The sequence below is a fragment of the Thunnus maccoyii genome, chromosome 11, assembly GCF_910596095.1.
Source record: "Thunnus maccoyii chromosome 11, fThuMac1.1, whole genome shotgun sequence".
In the NCBI taxonomy this organism is placed as follows: Eukaryota; Metazoa; Chordata; class Actinopteri; order Scombriformes; family Scombridae; genus Thunnus; species Thunnus maccoyii.
In genome coordinates this window covers 33,513,720-33,535,716 of record NC_056543.1, presented here as the reverse complement: position 1 = coordinate 33,535,716, position 21,997 = coordinate 33,513,720, and the positions used below count along the sequence as shown (strand labels likewise).

The 21,997-nt window shown below is 40.5% G+C and overlaps 1 protein-coding gene across 1 annotated transcript in view; it reads right to left on the bottom strand.

Moving 5' to 3' along the window:
- enox1 (ecto-NOX disulfide-thiol exchanger 1) overlaps positions 1 to 21,363 on the bottom strand; it is a 101,940-nt gene extending 80,577 nt beyond the window's left edge. The window contains exons 1-2 of the mRNA XM_042425444.1: positions 21,335 to 21,363; positions 21,082 to 21,213 (exon numbers count right to left, since the gene is read on the bottom strand). Of these exons, the coding sequence (XP_042281378.1) occupies positions 21,082 to 21,213; positions 21,335 to 21,344 (142 nt within the window). The 5' untranslated portion in view covers positions 21,345 to 21,363. The remainder of the gene's footprint in view (positions 1 to 21,081; positions 21,214 to 21,334) is intronic.
- Positions 21,364 to 21,997: the final 634 nt, after the last annotated feature.

Below are 21,997 nucleotides of genomic sequence, written 5' to 3'. Positions count from 1 at the left end.
ATGAAAGTCTGCTCCAAATTTCCTGGCAATCCATCCAGTTGAGACATTTCAGCAAAATCAAATCAAGACCACAAATGTGAACCTCATGGTGGTGCGAGAAGAACAGTCAAGGGCTCTCCAAAGTCATTGTCTGGGAACTGTGATGTCTCTACATAATGTTTTTAAGTACATTTTTATCTTCAAGGTGATATGCTCCCCCAATGGTCTGCCCTCACTTTGTCCTTACAGTGTTTTTCCACTGCATAAGGGTGGGGGGAAAAACATTACAATGTTGGTTCACTCAAACCACAAGAAAGATCAGCCACATAACCTCTAATAGTATCTAGCCATGTAAATGGTTAATAGTAAATAGTATTTTGTGTTTTATCAAATTAAATGAAATGTCCACTTTTCAAACACTTTGCCTATGACAAGATAACTGAAAAACTACTGACCATTAGCCCCAGCTTCACTGTCAAAATACTGCTCTAAACAATGTATTAAATGTTGGCATGCACACATGTTGCCAATAAGGCTATGGAATGAAGAGAAGCCTGCCAGCTGGTTCAGGAGTCAACTCAAGCCACTACACTTAATTTTCCTGTAGAATTTGCTGGTACAACTCAGAACTCATAGCTCCTTCAATGATTGTAAGCTGTCCTGGTTCAGAAGCAGCAAAGCAGCCCAAACCATGATACTACCACCACCATGTTTCACAGATGGGAGAAGGTTCTTATGCTGGTATGCAGTGTTTGCTCATCACCAAACATGACACTCCTCATTCAAGCCAAAAAGTTTGATTTTGATCTCATCCAGCCACAGAACATTGTTCCAATCACCTTCTGGCTTATCCACGTGGTCTTGAGAGAACCGTAGACGGCAGCAATGTTCTTTTTGGAGAGAAGTGGCTTTTGTTCCTTACAACTTTGCCATACACACCATTGATGTTCAATGTTCTCCTGATGGTGAACTCATTAACACTGACATTAGCCACTGCATGAGAGACCTTCAAGTTTCCTAGACATTACCCTGGGGTCAGTTGTGGCCTCCTGGACTATTACACGCCTACTGGTGTGATTTTTGTTGTTCGACCACTCCTGGGGAGGGTAGCAGTGCTGTTGGATGTCTTCAATTTATACATGATCTGCCTGACAGGTGGCTGGAGGAGTCCAAACTCTTTAGAAATAGTTTTGTAACCCTTTCCAGCTTGGTGAGCATCAACAACTGTTCTTCTAAGGTCCTCAGAAATCTCCTTTGTTTGAGCCATGACACACTTCCACAAACCTGTGTTGTGAAGCTCAGACTTTGATATTAAAGGCCCAGATTTCTCTTCTTTAAATAAGGCAGGGCCTCCCAGACTCACACTTGATTGTCATCCCATTGATTGAAACACCTGACTCTAATTTCCCCTTCAAATGTATTGATTTTCACAGAGGTTCACATACTTTTGCCATGCACAAATATGTAACATTGGATCATTTCCCTAAATAAATAAATGAACAAGTGTAAGATTTGTGTCTCATTTGTTTAACTGATGTCTCTTTATCTACTTTTAGGACTTGAATGGAAATCGGAATGGAATGGAACAGGTGACATAGAATCAATTTTAAAACTGCTGGCTAAGGATAAACATAAATATACAATAAATTGTTATTCATGTCGGCAGTAACGACTCCCGATTATGCCAGTCAGAGGTCACCAAAATTAATGTTGAGTCGTTGTGTACATATGCAAAGACAATGTCAGACTCCGTAGTTTTCTCTGGGCCCCTGCCGAATCTGACCAGTGATGACATGTATAGCCGCATGTCACAATTCAACCACTGGCTGTCGAGGTGGTGTCCAGCAAACAATGTGGGCTTCATAGATAATTGGCAGACTTTCTGGGGAAAACCTGGTCTGATTAGGAGAGACGGCATACATCCCACTTTGGATGGAGCCGCTCTCATATCCAGAAATATGGCTGAGTTTATTAGTAGACCAAACCATGACAACCCAGAACTGAGACCAGGAGGCAGAGTGGCAGTCTTACACCCTTCTCTGCGCCTCCATTAGAGCAGTTACCCACTCAAAACCACATAGAAACTGTGTCTGTCCCCTGACCATTTAAATCAATTAAATCTTAAAATAAATAAAAGAAGAGTCATTCATAAAAATCTAAAACAAATTAACACCACGTCTGCAATTGTTTAACAAAATAAGATAATTAAATGCGGACTCTGAAACATTACATCACTATCATCTAAAGCTGTATTAGTAAATGATCTAATCTCAGATCACCATATTGATTTATTCTGTCTTACTGAAACCTGGCTGTGTCATGAAGAATATGTCAGCCTTAATAAATTCACTCCCCCCAGTCATATTAACACTCACATTCCTCGAGATACTGGCCGAGGAGGTGGAGTCTCAGCCATCTTCAACTCAAGCCTTATTGTCAACCCTAGACCTAAATTTAATTATAACTCATTCGAAAGCCTTGTTCTTAATATCTCTCACCCAACCTGGAAAACCATACAGCCAATTCTATTTTTTATAGTGTACCGTCCTCCTGGTCCATACTCTGAATCTGAATTCTCAGAATTTTTATCAAACTTAGTCCTTAGTACAGATAAAGTAATTATAGTAGGTGACTTTAACTTAACTCCAAAACCTGCAAATTAAAGCAAATATCGTAAAAATTGGAAAGGATTTGGCGTTCCACCAAACTAGAAAAATCTGGCTTAACCTGGCAAGATAGTCTTAAAACATATAAGAAGGCCCTCTGTAATGCAAAAGCAGCCTATTACTCATCATTAATAAAAATAGCCCTAGGTTTCTTTTCAGCACTTTGGCCAAGCTAACAAAGAGTCATAACTCTATTGATCCAATGGCTCTCGGTAGTAATGACTTCATGAGCTTCTTTAATGATAAAATTCTAACAATTAGAGACAAAATTCAACACTCTCTGCCCTCAACAGGCACCGATTTATCCACAAACTCAGGAACCTTAGAAGCAGCTGTGAAACCTGACATATATTTGGACTGTTTTTCTTCAATTGACATTTCTGAATTAACTTCAATGATTTCTTCATTCAAACCTTCAACCTGTCTCTTAGACCCCATCCCAACTAGGCTGCTTAAGGAAGTCTTACCCTTAATTAACACTTCTTTACTAGATACGATAAATCTGTCTTTAGTAACAGGCTATGTACCACAGTCGTTTAAAGTAGCTGTAATCAAACCTCTTCTTAAGAAGCCTACTCTTGATTCAGGTGTCTTAGCCAACTACAGTCCCATATCTAATCTTCCATTTCTCTCTAAGATCCTTGAGAAAGCAGTCACCAATCAGTGGTGTGACTTTCTAGATAACAATAGTTTATCTGGAGATTTTCAGTCAGGATTTAGAACGCATCATAGCACAGAGACAGCACTGGTGAAGGTCACAAATGACCTCCTGAGTGTATCAGACAAAGGACTTGCCTCTGTACTTGTCTTGTTAGAGCTTAGTGCCACATTTGACACAACTGATCATCAAATCCTATTACAGAGACTGGAACATTTAATTGGCATTAAAGGTACTGCAATAAGCTGGTTTAAGTCCTATTTATCAGATCGATTTCAGTTTGTACATGTTAATGATGAATCCTCCATGAAGGCAAAAGTAAGACATGGGGTTCCACAAGGTTCTGTTCTTGGACCACATCCTGTCTCAACAAGATGCTGAAAAAATAGTCCATACATGTGTTACTTCTAGGCTGGATTATTGCAACTCATTATTATCAGGCTGTCCTAACAAGTCTCTAAAGACTCTCCAGCTGGCCCAGAATGCAGCTGCATGTGTACTGATTAAAACTAGAAAAAGAGATCATATTTCTCCCATCTTAGCTTCTCTTCATTGGCTTCCAGTAAAATCCAGAATTGACTTTAAAAACCTTCTCAACACCTACAAAACCCTTAATGGTCAGGCACCATTATATCGTAAGGAGCTCATAGTACCCTATTACCCCACTAGAACACTGCACACCCATAATGCAGGCTTACTGGTGGTTCCTAAAGTCACCAAAAGTAGAATAGGAGGCAGAGCCTTCAGCTATTAGGCTCCTCTCTTGTGAAACCATCTTCCAGATTTGGTCCAGGGGGCAGACATCCTCTCTACATTTAAGAGTAGGCTCAAACTTTTCTTTTTGATAAAGCTTATAGTTAGGGCCAGCCAGACTTGCCTTGGACCAGACCTTAGTTATGCTGCTATAGGCCTAGACTGCTGGGGAGCTTCCATTGATGCACTGAGCTCCTCTCTCCTCCTCCTCCTCTCCATCTGTATGTATTCATTTACCATTAATGCATGTTACTAACTTGACTTCTTCCCTGGAGTTCTTTGTGCTTTCTCATCCGCAGGAAACTCCGTGCTGGCGTGTTGATGTTGCTGCTAGTCATGTATCTATCGATGTTGTTGTTGTTGTTGCTGCTGTTGTTCTGCTTCTCTGTGTCCCCACCCTCCCACCCTCTTCTCTCTCTCTCTCAACACAACCGGTCCAAGCAGATGGCCGTCCACCTGGAGCTGGGTTCTAGAGGAGTTTTTCCTTACCACTGTCGCCCATGGGGGAATTGTTGGGTCTCTCTCTGTGTAAATTAAAGAATATGGTCTAGACCTGCCCAATGTGAAAAGTGCCCTGAGATGACTTTTGTTGTGATTTGGCGCTATATAAATAAAACTGAATTGAACTAGCACAGACATGGTTGATTGGCAGCAGAATCAACCGATGCAAGGTGGTAAACTGCTTCTACAGTTCAACCTCAGTTTAGTCTCACAGGTGAAGTTTCTGTCTGGATTTAAACCATTTAATTTATTAATTCCTTATCATTTTAATTGATACATTTGTCAATCGATACATACGTACGTAGTTCTTGAGAAATAATAAGCGATCGGCCCATTCTGAACAGGCACGTTTTAAACGGGCACTGCACTAGTATACCAAATAACGACAAATGCCATTTTTTAAATGTGTTAGGGCTTTTCATGAAGAAATATATTTTCATTTTGTTTGCCAAATAGTCATTCACAAAGAAATGCACTGTATGCACCTAACCCTAACCCTACATAACGACATTACTAGTGGTGGAATGTAACTAATTACATTTACTGAAGTACTGTACTTAAGTACAAATTTGAGGTACTTGTACTTTAATTGAGTATTTCCATTTTATGTTACTTTGTACTTCCACTTCACTACATTTCAGAGAGATATCTTGTACTTTTTACTCCACTATATTTATTTGCCGCTAATAATTACTAGTTACTTTTCAGATGAAGATTTTATTAGGATTTATTAAGATTTTATTTTAAATTATTTTTTTGTCATTAAATTAAAAAAAAAAAAAATCTCAACCACCCTGCAACATTACAGTACAAAACATACTTTCCGCATGGTAGTCTTGAGGTAACAAAGTACACAAACATAGACAGAACAAAAATGAAAAATGAAAGCAAATGTAACAGCACAGTATAATAGGCCAGAGCATCTCCCCCTCCCCACAACACACAACACATGAAACACATGAAGGCTTTCTATTACATATTGCTAGTGAGTGGTCCCCACCACTAATAAATCTGAGGAAGCTATCCCACATTTCAGTGAATTTAGACACAAAGTCTTTCAGTTTAGCTAGCATTAAGTCGTATGAGGCTGTAATTGTCATGAGTTCAATCCAGTCTTTATAAAACGGTATGCTTGTATTTTTCCAGTTCATTAGTATAATCCTGGCTGCTTTGAGGTGGCCTGCAAGGGCTAGCCAAACATTGCCTTTGTAAATCCAGCTGGTAGAATAGATTTGTCCCCAAGAAGGCAGAGGCGTGGTGAGTTTGGCAAGGTAAGGTAAGGTAAGGTAATTTTATTTATATAGCACCATTCAGACATAATGCAATTCAGAGTGCTTTACAAGGGGACATAGAAGACATTAAGATTGAATTTAAACAACAATAAAAACAATAAAACAAAAACAAGCACATAGGTAGTTAAGGACTAACAAGATAAGCTACATATTAAATTTACTGGAAAACTACAGTTAACAATGTTTTGAGCCCTGATTTAAATAAGCTGACAGTTTTGGCAGATTTCAGGTACTTAGGAAGCTTGAACAACAGGTGGGGAGCATAGAAACTAAAGGCTGCTTCACCTTGCTTAGTTCTGATCCTGGGAATAGTGAGTAAGCCTGTCCCAGATGACCTGAGGGGTCTGGGTGATTCATAACGTACAAGCAGATCAGAAATGTATTTGGGCCCAAGACCATTAAGTGCTTTATAGACTAGTCCCAGATAGCAAAATTGCTGTGGCCCAGATTCGGCCCACACCCGACACTTTCGGCACTTTCATCCAGCCCACATAACACGTGGAATGATGGCCCTTGGGCGGTCAGCTCCTGTTTCCCGGATCTAAGACACAAGCAAGCCATAGCAATGCTGTATATCAACAAGAACAAACCCGATAAACCAGAACTGGCCCACATCCCGCGAGGGCACTGCATCTTTACCATGAAAGGCCCACATTTGATTTGGGATATTTGGGCCATGTTTGCCATTTTACATGTGGGTCATTTCAGGCTCACATCCATTTTGTCTAGGCCAGCAGTGCTGCATCATTGCCTGAAGTGGCCCACTTCTGTATGCTATCTGGGATAGTAGGATTTTGAAGTCTATCCTTTGACATACAGGAAGCCAGTGCAGTGATTTAGGGACCGGTGTAATGTGCTCCATTTTCCTGGTGTTAGTGACAGATCTGGCAGCAGCATTGGATGCACTGGATGAGCTGCAACTGTCTGATTGACTTTTTGTTGAGACTTGTGAAGACACCATTACCGTGCTAATAATAAACATGTGAACTATTTTTTCTGCATCTTGTTTAGATTAAATCCTTTGATTCTTGCTATGTTTTTGAGTTGGTAGTAGGCTGAATTCATGATTATCTTCAGCTCGCTGTTAAAATTTAAGTCTGAGTCCATAACTACACCAAGATTTCTAGCCTGATTTGTGGGTTTAAGTGTAATGGAGTCTTTGTGTTTAGTCTCTCCTCCCTGGGACTAAAAACAATTATTTCATTTTTTTCTGAGTTCAGTTGTGAGAACTTCTGGCACATCCATTCACTGATTTGTTTAATGCACTTATTTATCTGTTGTAGGCGCTGTAGTCATGTGGTGGCACTGTTATGTAAAGTTGTGTGTCATCGGTGAAGTATGGTAGGAGATGTTGTAATGTTCCATGATCTGAGTAAGAGGGAGCATGTAGATATTAAACAAAAGAGGGCCAAGAATGGACCCTTGAGGAACTGTGCAAGTGATTTTGTTCACTCAGACTAATAATCACCAGTCAATACAAAGTTGTCCCTATCCTGTAAATATGATTCAAACCATTTTAGCACAGTCCCAGAGACTCCTACCCATTTTTCTAGTCTGTCAAGAAGTATTTTACGGTCAACCGTGTCAAATGCTGCACTATGGTCAAGTAAGACTAAGACAAAAATATTTGATGCATCACTGCTGAGATGAATATGGTTTTTCATTAGTGTAGTCTCAGTGCTATGATGAGATCGAAATCCAGACTGAAAAGTACTGAAAAGGTCGCTTTGTACTAAGAAAGTGTTGAGTTGTTGAAAAACAACTTTCTCCATGACCTTTCCTTGGAAAGGCAGGTATGATATGGGCCTGTAGTTGTTTATCAATGCAGCATCCACATAAAGCTTTTTTAACTACCACTCCTCAATTGCCCCAATCTCTCGTGTCCAAAATAGGGAACCCAGCGGGCAGTCCCACATGATGTAGAAAGGTACCCATAGAACTCTTACATTTCCAGAATACATTGCTTTGAATAAATTGGAGTCCAACAATATCTATGAATTATTTTATAATGCATGAATTTGCTATGACTATCCCTTACTGACTAGCTCACGTTATGGACAATATTCTCCCAAACCTCTTGTTCAAGCTCAGTGTCCAGGTCCCTTTGCCATACCATCTTCAGACTCTCACTTTTACCATACAGAGCATTTTCTGCTATTTTGTAAAATACAGAGGATGATTTCACAACATTGGGAAGCTTTAGAAACCTTTGCGATACACGTTCCTCTGGTCCTGTATTGAAACCCATAGACTCATACACTGCTTTGTACTTCCAATTCACTACATTTCAGAGAGAAATCTTGTACCTTTTACTCCAATATATTTATTTGCCACTAATAATTACACAGCTCTGTAATTGGAGACATTTCCACAATTCACCTTTATCAGTTAGATTATATTGATCCTTTAGCCCTTGATAGAAGTACACTCCTTCCCCCACTCCTTCAGCAACTGTGACTTTTTTCCATAAAGATGAGTAACCTTGTTTATATTGAAACAGTCCAAACATTTTATGGACCTTGCTCCAAACCTCCCACGCGTGCTGAAGTAATGGATTAATATCTCTTTTAGGAGGGGACAGTGATGGTTTTTGAGACAGAGCATCTGTAAATCTAAAAGGGGAGGTAAGCGAACTCTCTTATCCCCATACAACCCAGATGTGGCCTACTCCCTGACCAATGTTTGCATAGTTTAACCATTTCAAAGGCAGTAATGTACAATTCTATATTTGGCAGTGCCACTCCACCCCTCCCTCTAGTGGTGAACATCTTATTCAGACTAATTCTGAGTTTCTTCCCATTCCACAGGTAGTCCCCAACTACCTTGTTATACTGCTTAAGCACTGACACAGGAAGATTTAATGGAAGCATTATATTGATATAGTTAATCTTTGAAGATACCATCATTTTAACCATGTTTATTTTTCCCCAGAGAGATGAATTCAACATTTTCCACTTGGCAAAGCTATCCTTAATATTTTGGAGCGCTGGATTTATATTAATTTTAACAGTCTCCTGAAAGTCTGCAGTCAATGTTATAGCTAAATATTTCATCCCCAGTGGTAGCCATTTAAATGGAAATGCTCCAATGTCAGCAGAAGGGCAACCCAAGGAGACTGGCATTACCTCTGATTTTTGCCAGTTGATTTTGTAGCCTGAAATTTCAGAGAAACTTTCAACAATTCCCATGACACCTGGAATAGAGGAAGCTGGGTTTGATAGCAACAACAAGATGTCATCCACATATAAAAACAGTTTATGCTCTCTGCCACCCGCCAGCACCCCCTTAATACTTAAATAATCTCTGATTGACACTGCCAGTGGTTTCACACATAGAGTAAAGAACAATGAGGATAGAGGATCCTAGTGTCATGTCCCAGATTAAAGAAGGGTGACATAATGCCAGTCATAAGAACTGCTGCCTGTGGTGCTGAATACAGTCCCTAACCCACTTAATAAATCCTGCCCAAAAGCCAAAAGCCCATAAGGTACATGTCAGATAACCCCATTCCACCTTATCAAACGCCTTCATGGCATCCAGTAAGAAAGCAGCAATAGGAGCATCTTCTTATGATTTAACCACATAAGATGGAGTAGGCGTCTAAGGTGATCTACCTTTAATAAAACTGACCTGGTCATCATTAATAGTTTGTAGTAGAACTTTCTCCATTCTCAATGCTAATACCTTAGTCAATATCTTGCAACTTACATTTTCCAGACTAATTGGCTGAAAGCTAATTGGCTCACAGGGGTTCTTGCCTTTTGTCAGCAGTACTATGATTACTGCATCATTGAATGTTGGTGGGAGTTGTCCCTCTGCCAGCACTTCTGTACATAGATATTATATATGTTATGAAGAATTTGTGCTACTATTTCAATGTTTTTTTATAAAATTTGGCTGGAAAACTATCTAAACCTGGTGATTTACCGGACTTCATTGACAATCAGGCCTCCCAAACTTTAGACTCATCTATAGATGCATCCAGCATCTACACCATAGGCTGGGGACACAACAGTGAGGTCTATTTTTGAAAAGAGCTCCTGATAATTACTTTCATCTACAGATGCCTCTGACTTATACAAATTCTCATAGAGTATTTTAAAGACCTTGTTGATTTCCACATCAGGCGTTGAAACCTCCCCCCATCATCATTTATCACTGGAATTAAAAAGCTAGCATCTTTTTGTTTGTTGTCAAGTTGTTGCCAACAGCTTGCCAGATTTCTCTCCACTTTCATAGAAACTTGTTTTTAACCTAATGAGGGCATATTTTGCCCTCTTATCTATCTTATATATCTCATTTAGCTGATATTTCAAGTCACAAATTTCTTTTAACCAGTTGTCAGTGTAGAGTTGTGACAACTCATTCTCTATGTTTTTAATCTAAGATTCCAGCTCTGATTCTTGTGTTGGTCAGTTTTTTTTTTTCCAGAGAACTAGTGTGTGAAATTATCCTGCCCCTTATGTCTGTCCCCAGTCTCTCTGTTGAGCCAACATTATGATCAAAAAAATGTAGTCATCATTTTACATTTAGTCTCCACCTATTTATCCTACTTCCACTCAACTTAATCAACCAACTCATGCAACTTCTTTCTGACTTCGGTGAACTGCCCCCTCCTCTCTTCAACATCCTTCGTCATGTCAGAGAACAGACCCATCCAATTGGATCCCTCTGGATTCACAAGCCTTCGCTCTCACTACATCCAGAACTCATTCCTTTTCCAGAAAACTATGAAAGCTGATAATGAACAGATGAGACGGACCACCTTCTGCTGCCATTTTGGTCAAGTATTTGGCTAAATCCACTCTGATCCAATTGCTTCACATGCTCCCAAAGCTTGATCTTATTTTCAGATTCTTCTTTTAGTCCAAAGAGCCATACATTGCTGCGTCTCTCTCTGTTAGCCATATCATCAAATCATCTTGAAGTTCACAGATTCTCAAAGTTCTGCACACTCTTTAGCACTTGTCTCAGCCAACTGCTTCAGGCGCCCGTTCTCATCTTTCAGTTCAGAGATCCGAGTCTCAGCCTTGTTGAGTCGTTGAAAAATGGCTGCCAAATCAGTTTTCATTTTACCCTGAGTATTCTTGACACTGGTCACATCCATTTGCAGGGTTGATAAGGTACCACTAAACCAAGCATTTTCCTCCATTGTCCTTTGCAGCACAACCTGCAATTTGGCAAACCCAGGTGATGCTGTAGCTTGTGCAGATTGCGACTCTTTTTCAGTAGGCCTGGATGACGCTCCACTTGCCATGCTTGCATAACTAGCGCTTTGCTTAGCAGCTCTTGTTTTTGAGTTAGTACTTATAGTTGTCATGCTGAACATCAGCTAAACTAACAAGCATTCACTCACGTTAGTATTCATGCATATATTAGTAACACTTTATTAAAATTGCAGAGTCAATCGAAGCATAACTATGAAGAAATTCTGGGGTTTAAGTGGAGCGATGCTGTTAGAGGTCCAGAAGTCCATCTTGCATTCCCACATGACTCCAAAAATAATGTATTTTAATATTCGCACCTGTTGTTTAAATTGCATGCTCTTTTCTTTTTTAAAAATTTGTTATGCGCTTTGACCTGAATTAGTGTGTGTAAGGTGCTATATAAATAAAGTGCATTATTATTGTCATTATAAAAACATATGATACAACTATGTAATATGATACAATACTATTACTATTAATCTAGCAAAAGTATCTAAATTTGGCTACACACTGATAAACTACAGCATTAAAATGCTCTACCATTTATTTGTTGGTGAAAAATACAAACAATATTGTACTACTAAAATATGATGTCTGCTTAATGAGTACTTTTAATTTTGATACTTTAAGTACATCTTTAAGTATAACATGTAATGGAGTATTTTTAGACTAGAGTATACTTTTACTTAAGTAAAGGATCTGAGTACTTCTACTACTGTACATTATATTGTAAGTAAGTTGATACAACAGTGCTGTTAAAGGAAACTCAGATACTAAACATTAGGGTTAAGCTGTCAGTGCTCTGCTCACTTTTTTGCTGCATGCATGTTGCCACACCACTCACCTGAAAGCTATGCTGTCACCACTGCTGCTGATCAGATAACATTACAAACACCCCACATCCACCCCGACATCCACCTGAAGGCTCTGAATCCACGTTCCCGCAAGGGAGAAGTTAGTGTAATCACTCCCTGCTGTGCTGAGCTTGGTGCTTCCATATAGGGAGTGACAAGGTCAGAGCCGAGACAACAAATACCAATGTTGTACATACTCTACAGTTACATAACAATCCATTCAAAGTGAGTTAGCTGACTGAACTTAAAGTTTTGTTTTTTAAAGAAAAACATCCTGTAGTAGATGTATAAATAATATGGAATTCTTTTAGAGATTAATGTTTTTAAACAGGTATTGTTTGGTCAGCACAATAATTTGTAACATTTTCGCATTTTCTACCAGCATAAGGTTATGTAGTGTGCTGTAGGCTAAAGAGCTGTAAATACTTCCTGCACAGTGTTTTATTTGGCAAAAAGAAAAAAAGCACTGCCAGCTCTCTTTATTAAAGATCTTCAGGCTTATAGAAAAGAAAAAAATACTTGGAGAGATAATCTTCCATAAATCTAAGCGTTTGTAGCTGGGGTGCATTCAGAGATTCTTTAGGTCTTAGGAAAACTCATTAAAGCCTTGTCTGCGATAACCCCGACAGGTAAATTACACATCTTTGTGCCACACATTTATCATAATCACATAAGGCTGGTTTCACTTGGAGATTTTTCTCCCAGAGCCAAAATGATTCAAGCCAGGTTCATTTCTCTGGCTCCGAGCTCTGCTGATTCTGCCAGAGAGAGAAATGGAGGAGACAGAGGAAGAAATACAGAGAAAGAAACACAAGGAGGAGAAAAATGAAAACCAGAGCCAAGAAAGGCAGAGAAAGGCTCTGACAGAAAAAAAACAGTATTAATGCCTTTAATTGTGATTATTTTATAATTGTTTTTCACCCGAACCAAGAGAAACAAGAGCTGCATCAACCAGGTGGGAAACATCTGCTGGTAATTACCCTTAAGGTGAGATCTCATCGGTCTAGACACACAACCAGATTTACACAAGTGAAGACTGAAATTTATCCTAATTCTGATCTTTTCCCGAAACCACATCCAGCCCTGAAATATTCTCAAATTTAACCCTTTGCCAATCGTCATCGCAGGTTAGTCTGGGTAATCCAACAGTGTTCAGTGGGACTATTTTCTATAAATGGTTGACAAATGTGAAAACTGTCTCCAGGAGTTAACTGGAAACGTGTTTTTGGTTGAACTGACCCTTTAACATGCACATATCAGATTCACTTGTCCCTTTATTTGTGTCTTGTTTCTTTTTTTTCATTATCTAAATGTTTCCACATGTATTTTAAAGAGGGGGGGAAGCTGAAGTTGTTGCCAGAGGTGGAGTCTAATCAGCATCACATCATCACAGTAATAATATCATGTCAATTTAAAGCAACAATTTTTTCTTATATTTTTTAGTTGAAATATGCACCAAAGCACATGTTAATGTGGAGAGGTCTCGTCAAAGGTGTCCATGACTTAGGCTCATTGAACAACTTGGCAGTAGTGCAGAGATATTCCCTTCTCAAGTTTTTTAGAGAGCCTCGCCCTTCTAACCAACCAGAGAAGACCAATGTTAGGGGTGGGAGCTCAGGGATGTCAATCAGTACGTGAATGTGCTTCTGGTCCACTACTCCTCTCGTACTGAGGCTCCAAGTTAGCATTAGCTGCTGGGAGAGGTCACTATGGCTCTCAAGTTCCTGATACCTGTAATCCAAGAGCTCTTACTTCCTTTCCCCAAAGTGATATTCAGTGGAATAACATTGCTATGTTGCTGTCTGTCCCTCTTTAAAACAGTTCCTCTCTGCTTAGTGAAATCCATGCATTTTATTATTCTGGGCTTAACACAAAAAACTCCTACTCAACAAATCTCCCCACATGCTAATTTAATAAACCCCCACAATACAGCATTTATACAATGACAAACCCAGGCGCCTTTATATAATAGAAAGACACATAGCCGCAAAGCTCACACAAATCCTCACGTTTGAGAAAAACAATTTCATAAATAGATTCCGAAGTGAAATTAAGCCCAGAGAAACAGACAGTGAAGTTAAATCAAGTGGCTACATGCAGAGCTTAGTGTATTTTTGTCCAAATAACAAGTGAGACCAGTGTGTTTGGAGTACAGCCATACTGTACGTACTGCTGAGGGACAGATACAGCTCTTGGATTTAAGGTAAATTATGGATTTGCATATATTTCTAGCTTTACATTAGACTGCATAGGACAGTTTGGGGTTATATGATTTGAACAGTATTAGATATCAACAAAACTGAAGTAATTATTATATCTAGATGCTTGAGTTTCTATTGTGTGGAGCGGTTTTCCAGCCCTGCCCTCTTTAGCAAATTGTCACAGTTTGGTATGTCTGGGAAAATCTCTGCCTGCTACAACTAACATGCACACTGCATGCACTCTGTACAGTACCTTCAGGTTTAAAATAACATGTAGTGCTGGTGTTTTATCCATGAAGTTGCTTTCATGGTGACATGTTTTCAGTGATCAATACACTTGTTCTCTATGGGAAACTTTAACTGAACTTAATATACTACTGCAACATTTTAGATATATGGACACAATGATTTCCACTCCTAGTAATTGCTGTACAATAGCACACACACACATACACACACACAAAACAGAAACATATGATCTTAGTGCCTTTTCTCTCTCTCCAGCAGACAAACACAGATAACAGCCCCATTAACATCAGCACAGACAAATAGGACATCGGACATTTGGAATTTTGACCACTGTTTCCCCTGATATTGTCCTCACTCTCACCTCCCCCTCTGTCTCTGTCTGTTTCTGTGGATCAGTGTCCAGATAACAGCCTGTTTTATAGTTTTTCAAAGACACTTTTATTTACAAAGGATTTAACAGATGTGAAATTGTAAACTCATAAACAAACAAATGAAATCACAAACAGTCGTTCTTTATTATTGAAACAAAGATAAAGGTCTTTGGAGATTTATCAGAAATGCTCCTTGAAGGCCTTGTCATACCAACATTTAAAACATTGACAGTAATGTTTTGTGGAAAAAACAGTTAATTCCAATGGAAACAGCGATCAGTGGATTCACTCATGGGGATCAAGTGAATCTGTGCAAATGTTTCAGTTTTGGTGAACTTTGACCTGTGAATGTGCACTGTTGAACAACAGCAAGCTGTCTTGATAGTGCTAAGCTTTGAGGGAACAGAGAGCCTGTAAATCCAAAGTGGAGGAAGCTATCGTAGCTTATTAGCTGTCTGTATTGTTGGGGGAGAGCAGGGGTCAAGTGTGCATTCTGCCCAGCAAAGGAGAGAAAGGGACAAAAGAACCGAGAAGATGCTAGCTCTAATTCACAGACTGAGAGGCCACTTGTTGCTGTTGATGTACTAATTTTAACTTTCAGACAGTTAGTTAGAGCTGTTGCTTAACAAAGGCATAGACCCTCAGAAAATTAAATTCAATACAATTCAGTTTTATTTATATAGTGCCAAATCACAACAAAAGTCATCACAGGGTGCTTTTCACATGGAGCAGGTCTAGATCATACTCTTTAATTTACAGAGACCCAACAATTCCCCCATGAGCAAGCACTTGGCGACAGCGGTAAGGAAAAACTCCCCTTTAACAGGAAGAAACCTCAAGCAGAACCCGGCTCTAGGTGGGCAGCCATCTGCTTTGACCGAAATGGGAAATGGGACCTTAGCTAAGTAGGTCACATGCTTTGTGCATGCATGCTTCATGCATTGTTAGAATAGCCTTATTTGGTGCTATCCTTTGTCATTATTCATGTATTTTTATGTCCTTTTTTGGAATTATCAGCTTACATATAACCAACAAATTTTTTTGAATTTATAATGTATGCATGTTCCATATAACCGATTAAATGTTTTGAATTTAAAATGTGTACCATGTGTAGATTTCTGATAGCACAAAAATAGTGAAAACCTCCTTCAGCTGCAGCTGTATTAAAGGAGATGTAACTGTGGTGGAGAAGTCAGTTTTTTAGTTAGTTTTTAGTCAGTTCTTTGGTCAGTTTTTGGGAGTTTTTTTTGCCTTCTTTGAGTTTTTGAGCTTAGTAAGTTTTACTCTTTTGAGATGTTGCAGTTTGCTTGTTGTGCTAAATAAAACTAAGTAGATTGTTTTGATCTATTGAAAGACAGAAACTTCTCATCTTTTTGGCCCTGATTCTTCATTCATCCAATGCTCATCAACTACATTTTCGGTAAGGCCCCTTGCTTCTAATAATTCTCTAATATGTTAGAAATGCTAATCTGTGCCCCTCAGGAGAGGGACCAGTGGTAGAATTGTTAGGGCAGGAGCCACTGCATTGGGGGAAAGCCTAGAATGAGGGGTACTGGGGCTCTCTGTCAGATACTAACAAATTTCTAGGAGGAGAAGAGACCTCTTTAAACACAAACTGATTCCACTGATAACAGTATATTATTGTGATATTATTATTATCATATCTGATGGTTAGCGACACTGGAAGAAAGTATTCATTCTCGCTCACTCTGGTGTGCTTCTACATTGCGTAAATCTCTGACATACCTGACAACCTAGTTGATGACTAGGTTGGCAGGAGGTAGTGTGGTAGTCCTTGTAATTTGAGCCGCACGGCAGTACTTGTGAACGGTTAAATAGCACCAAAGCAATAGGAACGGGACTTCATTGGATCGTGACCTATGGTCCTAAGCAGTGCCCAGATTGACACTTTCATTAAAGTCTGTAGTCCATTAGAACCATCAAACAGTATCATCCACAAACCACTCCATAAAAAAGTGGCTGAAGCAGTGGAGGCTATCAGTGCTCTAGCCTGCCTGCACTCTCTCCTCCTCACCGTCACGTTGCACCTCGTCTCCTCTCTGATTCGAAGAAGGGGCGAGTGGCAGATGATGGCTCAACTGCACCTTCTCCTCTTCGAGCCTCTTGAAGCACTGAGTGACAAAGGAGAGGGATCCGAAGAGACCGTCCGGCGTCATGGGAGCTGGACGGTCCTCTCTGTCCTTCCTCTGTAGGGCGGTGAATCCCAACCACATGTGAGGTGAGCCTACTGTGGCTAGTGACATCACTCGTCCTGGGGCAGTGGCAACACCCAGAACAAGGTTATTAATCTGACCGATGGTGCAACCCAGAAATTTAACCTGTTCTGTCATGGAGGAGGCATTTAGTGGTGTATTTGCCGCTGCAACGCCCAACACACCGAGATTGGCGGGGCAAAGGAAGCCCAACACATTCTGCCGCAATGGTCATAACTTGCGGGAAGTCCTGGTGAACAGACGTCGGAGGCGGATTTCCGAAGGTCAGTGAAGTCGCCGAGACAGATGACAGATTGCCGTCATTATCCATCGGAGAAGCCACTCAGAGTGTCTCAGTCGAGGCATCCGACAGCGGTGGCAGTGGAGGGCCAGGGGAGGGGTGATTTCATTTACGTGGAGCCGTGGAGTTCTATCTCAAACTCTGGCTCGCTCTCATTGCAGTGGAGTGAGACATCACATCACATCATTTTCCCACCACTTCTGACATTGATCTGAAGGAAGTGCTTGGCACTTCCTTCGGTGGCTGCATCATGCCGCTCTCTGCGTGGTGCCGTCCTAGTCCCTCGAAGTGATGCCTGGCGGCGACAGCGATGAGGCCAGGACACGACGGGCAGGAATGAGCAGTCCTCTTTTCTCCAGTCCCTAGAGAAAAGAGATCAGTGAGCTGACTCACCTTCACTGAAGAAAAGAGGAATGTGAGTGACAGTGAGACGCTGCTTATACAGGGTGCGGGATGCACGTAAGTGGTGGGTGTGTCCTGATTGGCTGGCTATGTACATGCAAATTTCAGTGAGTGATTTCATGCATGTGATTGGAGAGTCCAGTAGAGGGAGGAGCCTGTGTGAGATAGAACAATAAACAGCATTGTGATGTAAGTGTTGTTATTTTCAAGGCGTGTAAAAAGTGAGTGGAGGACAGCAGATGGCATCTTCTCTGTTGGTTCTGTATGCAAACTTGTGAAGGTCCAGGCTGTCTGGGATGTTGTCTTTGATGTGCCTGAGAACCAGCTTTTCAAAGCACTTCATCAGATTGGGAGTAAGTGCCACAGAGAGGTAGTCATTTAGACTAGACATAGGCGCAGACTGTTTCGGTACAGGGATGATGGTGGCTGTCTTGAAGCAGGTGGGGACACTCTCCTGTGACAATGATGGTACATGGTAAATGGACTGTACTTGTATAGTGCCTTTCTAGTCTTCCGACCAAGCGCTTTTGCACTACGAATCACATTCACCCATTCACACACATTCATATGGTGAATGGGTACAGGGGCTACCATGCAAGGTCCCGACCTGCCCATCAGAGGAAATGTAATCATTCACACATATTCACAGACTGATGGCACAGCCATCAGGAGCAATTTGGGGTTCTTGCCCAAGGACACATCGACATGCAGACTGGAGGAGCCTGGAATCGAACCGCCAATCTTCCGATTAGTGCTATAGCTTCATTTGTCCACACTTTAACAGTTTTTACTGATGGTTTGACCCTTTTTACTAGCTGAGAGTAAGTAGGCAGGAGAAGCAGGGAAATATGGTCTGATAGACTGAAATGGGAATGAGGGAGGGCTTTGCAGCTGCCTGGAATGTTGGTATAAACATGGTCCAGGGTATTACTTCCCCTGGTGGGGATGTGGACATGTGGAATTTTGGTAAAACAGTTCTGAGGTCTGTTTGATTAAAATCACCAGCCACAATAAAAATACCATCCGGTTGTTTTGTCATGTGAATACTGATGACCTCATACAATTCCTGTAGTGCATTTTTTGAATTTGCATCTGGAAGAATGTAAACAGCAACAACAAACACACTGGTGAATTCTCTGGGTAGATAATATGGTCGACATCTTAACATTAAAAACTCGACATCTGGTATACATTGCCCATCCACTTTGACTGCATTTGAGTATCATTGATGTAAACACAGAGTCCGCCTCCTCTCCTCTTATTGGAGTCTTGTGTTCTGTTGGCACAAAACAACGTTCACTCATCAAATGCAATAGCCCAGGATGTTGGGATGGAGCCAAGTCTCTGTTAAGATGTGGACACAACAGTCTCTGATCTCCTGTTGTTTAGTTAATCTGAACCTTATTTCATCAATTTTATTTTCCTGCAACTGGACATTAGCTAGAAGTAGACTAGGTAGAGGAATAGCCTTAGGTCCAAGCTGTGCCAGCTTGGCTCTGATTCCTGCTCTCTTCCCTCTCTTCCTGGGGCGATCGCACCGCCTGTGGTGACGTTTGGTCCGGCAGATCCAGCTGGGTGTTCCAGAGATGCCGTTGATAGTGATCATTTCAAGATCCGCTGCACTTAATCCAATCTCTCGCTTCCTTTCCCAACGTTGATGAGTGTATTTCTGTCATAAGTCATATATGCATCAGTAATAAAGGCGAAAAAATAGCAAATTAAAACAAAAATGTCGCTACTGGCTGCTGCATCTGTATGCGCCGCCATTGCCATGGCATGATGTATAATCCTGTGAATAAATGGGTGAACAGGTGAATACATTCCACTGTGACACTTTGTAGTGTGACTTGGCCTTAAGTGGTTTGTGTACGTGTTTATTTGTAGGTGCACCAAGAGTAAGGACAGGCGAGTTTTTTGTTAGCAGTGGTGTTGAAGAATAATGGCCACACCGGCATCTGTAGTACACTGACTGAAATGACATTTCCTGTTTTTTTGTGCTACAGCTGACTTACTAATTAGTTATCTAGCACATAGAAAGCTAATGTGTAAAAAAATGCGTTTTTTTACTTAATTACCTGGATGACAGTGTGTGTGTGTGTTTGCTCAAGGTGTTTCATTCACCAATTGAACTCATTTCTGTAGTCCTCGGATCAGATAATTTAGCAAGCATCTAAATGGACCTGTTGTCCAAGATAACAAAAAGTCAAAAGTCTGATAAATAATTTAAAGAAAGCCCCTAAAAGCAGCTTTGGCAGATGGTGCTCTCAAACCTGAAATGAAATTTGCATGGCAATGAGAGCCTCAAATCTTAATTTGTATTAAAAAAAAGCGACCGATAATGCATGATACCTCTCCTCCCCCTGAAGGTGAGTTGAGAGAACCACTCACTGACTCCATTTCAAGCTCCCCTCTAAAAGCTCCTCCAGCTTTTGAAGACAGCCAAAGCTTTCACACAGGAGAATGCAGTGCACTGTGGAGGGTTAGGGTTAGGAAGGCCATGGAGTAAAATATTATAGATGACAGGAAGAAAAAGTGGCCTGCTTTTATGTTCTCTGGCAAGGCTTTTGCATTATCTCACAAAGATTTTGCGTTCCCCTGCATTATGATAAACACAAACACAGTTGTACTATTAGGCCACTTGTCCATCTGGTTAACAGAAATGGATCAAAAATAAAATGAGTATTTTAATGTATAAGTCTGCATTTTTTGTGTAAAATGTGCATTTTTAAGTAGTTTGTGACTGCTGACTGCTAGCGTAACAGGAGCATAACTCCCAGTTATAATATTGTCCTTTATGTCTCTTCTGGGACTCCATAGTGCACTCATTTATTTGAAGTAACATCTAAAACACGGGAGGAATGTCGTTCAGTTGTTCACCTCTGATGAATAACTAGTGTAAAAAAGTCAGTTATATTAATAAGATTATAATGTAAGTAAGATTACAAATTTCATCATCCCGTTTTTGAGCCAACAGACCACCACTAAAGAGACATCTGTGAATCTGATGACGGCACACCTTGAGCTGCAAAGAAGGCCCATTATTACATTATTATAAAGTTCACAATACATTATTATGCATTGTGAACTTTAAACTTTGAACACGTATTTATTGAAGTTTGTCAGAGTCTAGAAAATGATTCCTAATGCTACTGGAATCCAGTATCCAGTTTTCCTAATACAACCACAGTTTTATTTGTGTCTACGTGGAGTTTCCATGCTTTACATGCACCTTCCTATCCTCTAATGCTTTAAAAATTTCTGTCAAGAGATTTCAGAAAGTGTCTCACTGTGGGCACCCAAACAAGAGTAAAAGTAAAGAAACTTTATGTTTGCAGGGAACTGGTTTTGGCTTCCCAAAATATCTAGACACTGAGTTACACATGAATTGATTACCAAGCACACCACTAGAAGTGAAATCAGTCCTGCAAAGGTACCTGAAACCAACTGCTGCCCACTGATGCCCATGGGCATGATTCCCAGGTTGTTCATGGCCGTGGCCCAGGCTCCATGATCACTGACAGGGACACTCAAGTGGTTCTCACCCAGACTGCCTACACCATCAGCTGCTACACCACAGAAGAGCAAACAGAAAGACATCAGGGAGGAGACTGATATAAGGAGGTGGTTGTTTTTCCCTAGAATGTGGGGTTATTATTTTCAAAGTGGAATTTCAATTTTGTTACGTACTGCTAGCCATTGTGTCTTCTCTCCTCTCTCTGCAGTCCTTTCATCAGATCCTTCCTCTGGCTAATGGAGGGATGTAGGGATGGATCAATGGAAGGGTGAACAGACGGGCTCATCCAGCCGGATCAACAATCACAGTCCACCTGTGGAAGAAAAGCAGGGAAAGTTGAGATGATGGCAAAATCAGAAAAAAGAGAAAAAAATCTTTGAGAACAGTGATGAATCATTGAGCCAAAAGTTGATACAAAACCCAAGAAATCTTTAGTTAATTAAGAAGCAAAGTTACAATCCCAGCTGACTTTCCAACAGGGAAATCTGCTTAAAACAACCCCCCCCCCTCCCCACACACACAAAGCATTTGATTCACATACACTGATGCAACTTTCCAGCAGCAGTGTCTAATCTTTGAAAACACATGAAAATGTGTTCTCAACTCCTCTCTCACACACGCACGCTAACACGCACACACAGACAAACACTTGGACACTTAATGTGTGTTAGTGGGTTGGCATCTGGCTCATTACTAGTTCCCCACCCCTATGCTGTCGTATTTCTCCAAGCTGTCAAAGCCACATGGAAAACATCAGAGAGACAAACTGACAGCACCCAGTGGCTCATTTCTATCTGACAGGCCAGAATTAAGCTCGATCCATATCAATTATTAGC